This window comes from Echinops telfairi, unplaced genomic scaffold (assembly GCF_000313985.2).
Source record: "Echinops telfairi isolate 266 unplaced genomic scaffold, ASM31398v2 ScPeMD7_7467;HRSCAF=8505_1, whole genome shotgun sequence".
Lineage (NCBI taxonomy): Eukaryota > Metazoa > Chordata > Mammalia > Afrosoricida > Tenrecidae > Echinops > Echinops telfairi.
In genome coordinates, this window is record NW_022111368.1 from 24,722,052 (window position 1) to 24,729,974 (window position 7,923).

General features: G+C 42.8%; 1 protein-coding gene across 1 annotated transcript in view; it reads left to right on the forward strand.

Annotated features, from left to right (window-relative positions):
* LONRF2 (LON peptidase N-terminal domain and ring finger 2) overlaps positions 1-7,072 on the forward strand; it is a 24,807-nt gene extending 17,735 nt beyond the window's left edge. The window contains exons 10-11 of the mRNA XM_045283928.1: positions 985-1,134; positions 2,657-7,072. Coding sequence (XP_045139863.1) covers positions 985-1,134; positions 2,657-2,833 — 327 coding nt within the window. The 3' untranslated portion in view covers positions 2,834-7,072. The remainder of the gene's footprint in view (positions 1-984; positions 1,135-2,656) is intronic.
* Positions 7,073-7,923: the final 851 nt, after the last annotated feature.

The window sequence follows — 7,923 nt, forward strand, 5'->3', positions numbered from 1 at the left end:
GGAAAAATGAGGACCTAATGTCGGGGGTTTAAATGGAGAGAAAATGTTTTGAGAAATGATGTACAAATACGCTTTACACAATTCATGTGTGTATGGATTGGGATAACAGTTGTATAAGCCCCTAATAAAATGTTTAAAAAAAAAAAAAGAAAGGTAGAAAGAAAGATAGAAGGGAGAAAACTAGAAATAAAATGTCAGTCAACTACAAAAAAAAAAAATCTAAAGAAATGACCTCACTGACTGTAGGTAGAGAACATTTCAAAGTGCGTGAATAGTGTGATTCATTATGTTGATAACAACTTAAAAGTTAAGTAAACTTGCCTTAAAGGCAAGCCAGTAACTGTTTGTGGACCCGATGGCCCCAACCACCGAATTGTGGTGTTTAAAGGCAAATGCGACCATAGACGATTCAAAAACAATGGGCAGGGCTGGTTTCCGATCACCTCTGTTTCTAAAAAGCATGTCATGAGCAGGTAGACAGTAGATTTCTGATCCCTGTTGTAGGTACTGGTATTTGTTCAAACTGAGGCATGACAGAAGGCAGTTGTGCGTTAAAATGTTGAGAATATCAAAAAGACTTGTATAAGAATATCTGTACTGGTCTTACTAATAGCCAAATTTTAGAAAAGCCCAGCTATCCGTTAACAGGATGCGCTGCGGTGCTGTCCTGCAGCAGACTACCACTCAGCACTGAAAACGAAGCACAGAGCACATGAGCCGCGGGGGCTGACTGGTGGGTAGACATGATGTTTACTGGGTGACCACTTACGTGAGTGGGCCGGGCGTTGTAAATGACCAGAAAGGGGCTGGGGGTGGGGTATCAATTACAGAATGTGCTCTGTGTTTAAAGTGGTGGTTACATAGATGTGTACCAGTTAGCTGAACTTTTTGCAGTCCACAATTTAGACACCGCCTCTATAGCTTACATGCTGATGAGTTTGTAAAATGGTTGGTTGCCTTTTTTTTTTTTTTTTTTTTGACAAGGTGGAGGGTCCAGAATATGCAGAACTTGTTGCTCTTAATGATGCAGTTTATCAGCAGTCTGTTTCCTGGTTTGCTGCTCAGGATGATGAAACAAAAGAAGAGATTATCAATTATTTTGGGTCAATGCCAGACAAGGAACCTGAGCCCCAGGTACACTTTCTGCATGTGTTTTTCCTAATTGTATCATTTGCTGCTGTAGCAAGCTGAGACCAATGTGGAGAACCCGACAGCACCGCATGTTAGCTTCCCTTAAGAACAAATCTTAAAACACCTTCTGACTCATGGTACATAGGAAAATTGATTCTGAGTGACTGCCAACTTTAACTTATCTCACTAATATTGTAAGCAGAGTTGTTAGATGGTAAGTGTAGCATGCTGGCATGAACACATCTGTGTCTCACACATAATAAATAGGCGTTGACTTACCCCATAGTGAATGATGGGGGGAGTGCAGAGTGGAGACCCAAAGCCCATTAGTAAGCCACTGGAGATCCCCTTGAAGAGAGGGGTCTCGGGGAGGAGACGAGCCAGTCAGGGTAATGTAGCAATGATGAAAAATTAAGGGTACGATGTAGCAATGATGAAAAATAAAACTTTCCTCTAGTTCCTAAATGTTTCCTCCCCACTCCCACTATCATGACACAAATTCTACCTTGCAAGTCTGGCTAGACCAGAGGATGACACTGGTACAGATAGGAACTGGAAATACAGGGAATCCAGGGCAGATGAGCCCTACAGGACTAGTGGTGTGAGTGGCGATACAGGGAGGGTAGAGGGAGAGTGGGTAGGAAAGAGGGAACAGGTTACAAGGAACTATATGTAACCTCCTCCCTGGGGGATAGACAACTGAAAAGAGAACCTTCCGAGGTGATCACTGGGTGCTAACAGTTGCTCGATGTTCACCTAGTGGGAAAAAATGTACTGCGAAAGCTTTGCCCAGTGGAGCTTTTTTCTGGTGTTTGTTTGTGGAGGTGGGGGTAACCCCTCATACTTGTCTTACAAGAATGTATATTATATACATTTGTCACATTACATTTATTGTGTATGTACATACATTTAGGCTTATAATAGTATGCTTTTAGAAAACATGTTTATAACTTAAAACAGTAACAACATTGGAGTGTAGAAGTAAAAATTAAGGTCCCTTTTGGCTGTGATGGGACCCCTGGTAATTTAGTGGTTATGTGTTGGGCTGCAATCCACAAGGTGGTCAGCTGGAGACCACCAGAGGCTCCGAGGGAGAAAGAGGCTCTGTACTCCCATAAACCATCTCCGACACTCACAAGGGGCAGTTCTGTCCTCTTGTCCTGTAGGGCCTCTATGAGTCAGAATGGACATGATGGGGTGGGTTTGGTTGGTTTCTTTGCATGTCTGGCTGTGATAGACTGTCTTAACTAGAGCCTTGAGAGATGAGAAGCAACAGGTTCCTCAACACTCCCTGGGAAGGTGTTTTTCTCTACAAGCTTTTCCTTTTCCCAGTTGCCTACCTTTCAACATTTAGCATAAAAGTAACCTGGCATTTTTGCCGGGGGCTGAGTGTGTTGTGAAGCAGACCTGAAAGAGAAGGTGGCATTTCATTCTTGCTCATCTGTCAGTTAAACTGCAGACTGTATGAGACGTGGAGAGGCATGTATTTCAAGCAGTGTTTGTAATACTGTGTCTCATTTTACAGAGTAATCCTTGTGGTCCCGCATGGGCCTGGTGGGTCCTGCAAGTGTTGCCAGTCGAACAAAAAACTCAGCAGCTTATCCTGTGCATGACCTCGCTGAAGGACCGCCTGCTCGCCCTCCAAAGTGCACTGGTTGTATGTGAGGAAACCAGACTGGAAGAACTGGGCAAGATCAGCTAGAGAAGTCACGGATTTTCTCTCTGAAGGCTGCCTGCCGCCCCTCTACTTTGTTGCCTTGGTTAGCAGGCATCCCACCTGTCACATGTTTTTTGATAGCATTACGAAATGGAGTGTTGACTCGGACTCGAAAGTTAAGACTAAATCTTGGGGAATTTTGACCGTCTCACTAGTTTAGCCTGAAATTTGAAGCCTTTGGTTGGAAAACAACAGAAGGACATCTCTTCCGAGATGATGCTTCTGGCTTTCTGGTCACTTAAAAGCACTGACCTGAACAGCAGCCATAGTTTGCATGGGCTTCCTGTTTTTTGGGAAAGAACGTTTTTCACTGTAGAGGATCCTGTTGTTCCAAATGGAAACAGCATTTTCTGGTGAGTCAGTGAAAGGGAAGCCACATTTTTCATCTGAACGCGTGCTTCTCAGAGCACAGCCTAATAGGTTCTTAGTCTCCCTCACTGAGACGTTATCTGCAAAGTTGAGAAATCAAACCATTGTCCAGTGCAGGACTGTTCTGTTCTGTTGCCCAAAAAGTCATAGTTACTGAGTAGGAACTGTATTTAGAATCCTGTCGAGGTCTCGGGTGCTGTGAAGTTGCATGTTATTATCCAAATAAGTGTCCAAGTACAAAAAAGTGGGCCTTGGATGAAGGAATAGGGTAGTTAACTTGAAGGCAAATATTTGCACATTGTACCATGTGAGCAGACGTGAGTTAATGCTATAAAATACCTGGGATGACACACACAAGTCATTCCAACACTCTTGAGTGATTTCCTTGATCCACTGATACTAGACATTTACAAGACACTAACTTTTTATACCAGTATTTGCATTTGAAATGAGACCCATCAGTAAATTTGAGCTTGTCATTCTTATATGTGAAGAGGAGTAAACACTGCTGTGGAATGGGACTCATCTTTTCCCAGGAAAATAAACCCCAAAAGGTGTACTAAGCGAAGGGTGACTGGTATAAGCTAGAAATAGATTCAGCAGTCTGGTTCAACACCAACCTAAAAATGGGTTTTTCTTTCTTAACAAGTTTTATGACTATCAGAACAAACTCTGGGTATAAATTCCAATCTTTAATGAGTAATGTTCATAATCCGCTAGATAGACTTTCCGCCTGAGGTTCCTGAACCATTCTGACTGGCTTAGCCAGAAGGTCCTTGTGGTTGGATTGTGGGTCTTGGAGAAGGATGTTCTTAGCTCAAAAGAAGACAGTCAAGAATGTTAACGTGTATTTTATCCCTTCACGGTGGATGGTTTTTTAATTTGTAAACGTATTTCCTAGTACTACATGTTGGCGGCTTGTCAGTCCATTAAGTATACTAGTGGGTGTTATAATCGCGTTACTCTTTGTCAGTTGTTTTTTCTATAGCTCCAACTCCATTGTGGGAGTTAGAAAACAATCTAATAATCATAAAGAGAAAATGTGAAAGCATTTCCTAATCAAAAAATGTCAAGTGCCTCACTTTGTCTGAATCTCAGACCTCATGTTTAGGATGGCTTGAAAGCAGTAAAGTGATTTCTGAAGGATTGAATGATAGGAAACCCTGATCCTCACAAAGAAGTTCAGACTGCCCTGAAGATGCCAGAAGGCCTTTATTAGAAGTGGCTTGTGGAAACTGATATGGGTTGGGAAATTGTTTTTCCCCCTTACATCTGTATTCAGATAGCTGGGATCCCCATTCCTCTTTGGGTGTCTGATTAACCTCAGTGTGTCACAGCTCCTCCTCCAGCCTTCCTGGAGCTATGTTGTTTCTGTGCTTGAAGTGCGAAGAAGATTCCCTGTCTTGGGGCTTTCTGTGAACACTGAACTTTTTAAGTTCTTAGAACCAGAAGCACTCCCTTCCTGCTTCTATCTACCTCTTCCTGCGTCTTCTCCTTTGGAAGCCTGTGACAGTAGCTGCCTCTGTTCTCTGCTGGTTTTTGTGTTTCGTGCAAAGGAAATCTCTGTCCTGGTGGGACAGGGGAGTGAATTGCTAGGCACTTTCTGAGCACTTTGATCACATTTTTCAGGAAACCACCAAACTGGTGATAAGCCACAGTGTTTAGAAAGGAGAGCCTCCTTCTGACATCCTTCAAGAAAAAAAAGGAACCCAGACACTGTTTGTTACAGAACCAGCTAACACAGAAGAGCCTCCTGTCTGGCTCTCGTTTCAGGGAAGTCATTCCTAGGGCTATCTCAGAAATCCATGCAGCCCCTCATTCAGAGCCAGGGCAAGGTAGCTTCATTTTACTGGATGGAAGTGTTCTAACATGAACACTTTAGTTACATCAGAACAAGCACGGAATCTAATAATAGTCGTGTGTTAGTGCTTTGTTATATCTCACAGCTGATAGTAGTCTGTCGGTGTTTCTCTGTCGATGCCCAAGTGGCTTGACCCAGAATCCCAACCTGCCCATGGCTGCAGCCATGGACTGGCTCTGCAACCGTGACCAAGGGTGTTTGGCACATGGGACTTTGAAACACCGCCTTAAGTGTGTCTGCCCTACTTTTCAGAATTGAACATCTGAGTACTGTCTGGAGTCCCCACAAGGAAGCAGACTGTCACAATTAAGACCCATCTTCATGGTTACCAGGTGGTTCGCCAAATCTCGCAGCGCTGTCCCACAGCGGGCTGTTTCTAGGACCACAAAAGTGCCCTCTGTCGGTACCACCCCCCCTCTGAAAAAGGGCAGAGACCCACCAAGACCATTTAACTAAGTTGTGAACTCGGTTCCTAAGTATGTCAGGCCTTGCTCACTCATCTTTTGATCCTCAGGAAAGTGTTAAACTTACAGATTCAAATCTTCCATTTTTATTTAGTGTAATCAGCTCTGACTAACCTAAAGAACTCATCTACCTAGCTGTGTTCCTTAGAACTCAATAGGATTCTTAACGTTGCCCTTGTAAGAAGTACTCCTCTGTTTTCCCTTTGTGTCTTCCCCCCCCCCGTAAAGTATTTGGGTAACTACCACTCCTTAAAATTAACCTGAGGAAAAAAGTGTGAAGGCTACAGGAGAAAATAAGGGCAAGCTTGAAGAAAATGTGGGGGTGTGGTTTAGAGACTCGGTTTTGTTTTGGCCACGGGGTACAGATAGGGAGAACTCCGTCCTTGGTTGTCACCACCCCGTGTGATCCTGTGAGCTGGCCCGGGAGAGCTCATTCTGAGTCCTAGTCTGGGGGAAAAGGGTCTTTTCACCTAAATGCTCTCCCTTTTAACTCAGCAGTCACATCACAATTTACCTGCTAACAAATGTCACCAAAGTCCACCCAGACCTTTACAACAAGCTTAACAGTGATTCTGCTCTTAGGAGACTCTGGGTGTTTGAATACTGCCATAGGATAAGAGAACCAGGAAATTAAAATGCTACCATTGCACTTGGCAGAATTGGATGTGAGCTCATTTGAGCAGCATCCAGAAAAATTTGACTAGATGTTTTTCGGCTAAGGTGCATGTGTGGGGCAGCACTGTACCCCTCTGCTCATGTGCATGCTGCAGCTCAGCAGTGGGGCCACCTGTCCTCAGCAGAGGAGCGGCACTATAGAGCCCAATGAGCCCTGTGTGGCTCCTTTGGCTTTAGGCCAACTCCCTGCCCCCTTCAGCCAAGTAGATGGCCATGAGGCCTGAATAAAAACAGATTAGCACTATGTTCACCTAAGTCATGGTCTGGTTTGGCAAATGAGGCTTTTTAAGGAAAAGTTGACAAGGAAATGCCTGACCTTTTGCTGTTAGTGGGGGGTGGGGTGTTGTAAAACATGGGGACCTTTGTGATTCACCATGCTGTTTTAACAATTTTGTCATGTATACTGTTCTCAGTTGGATCAGTGACTGACTGGAAGGAAAAGTGTAATAGGTTTGAAAGCTGTACTATCTGCCTATTGTTTTCAAGTTAGTGGAGGTGGTATTTCGCTGTTGATGGGTGCCATTCAAGATTATTGTGATTTGGAGGGAGGTCAGTTTTTCTCCTTACATGATAATTTGAGGCGTAGACTTGAAACAAACGGATGTCGAAACCCTTAAAAGTCAAGCCTTTACTTGTTTGGAAATAAGGCTGTGTTATCTGTGTAATTGTTCATCTGGCCTTCTATTTACTAAATTCCAGTCAGGATTCAGGATGCAACAACAATAGTTGGCATTTCTATTTGTTTGGGTGAGGGCACACTTAAATGTTGCAAAGTTTATTTCGTGTATTGTACTACTGTTCATTATAATTGGAATTGTTATCTAACTTTGTATTTGGAATAAATAAAATTTCTAACGTTTGTGTTTTTTATTTTCTTAATCGCACTAAAATCGGGTAAAAGGACTGAAAATTAGATCACATTGTAGGATGTGGAACTCTTTATTTCAGGAGCACACAATGAAAGGCAGTTGGCTGATTTTTAAGTACTGTTTCACTGCAGGCAGATAAAAGGGGCCTTCAGAACATCCATGGAAAATGGATTTAAAATATCCTGTAAGTTCCACAGGCTGGAACTCCTACCCTAAGCACACCCCTGATGTCATAGGAACGGAAGGTAGTATAATGGTGTTTTTTTAGAATTTTGAGGTAAATTAAAAGACGATCTACTCAAAAATACATTTTTAAAGTGGTTTTGATTAACTCCCCATACCTTTATCATACTTTTTTTCTTCCATGTTTGTGGCTGCAGACTGTTCGCCTGTACCCATGATAATTTTATGTCTTTAAAGACAATGAAAATTTTTTTCTTTCAACTTTACTGTCATTAATAGCTAGTAGGAGATAAAAGGCATCGATATTTGGTTCCGGTCCTCACATACAGGTTAATTTCAAGCGCAACACATGCTGGAGTCTGTCATCACTTGCATCAAGACTGAGCAGATGAACTGCTTGGCTGCTTCTCAGCAGATACTATCATGGGGTTGACCACTGTTTAGATCGTGTCCTGGGGAGGCCTGGCCCCCCTCAGGTCGATAACCACCGTGGGGTATGAAAATAATATATATTGAAGTGTTTACCTGAAAATAGTTTTTTGGGGGCATCGAAAGAAACAAGACTGCTTTATAGACTATTCCTATAACCACTTAAATTCGTTTTTAACAACTGAAGGAATTTCTCAGACCTACTGGTTTGCTGGAGAATTGTAT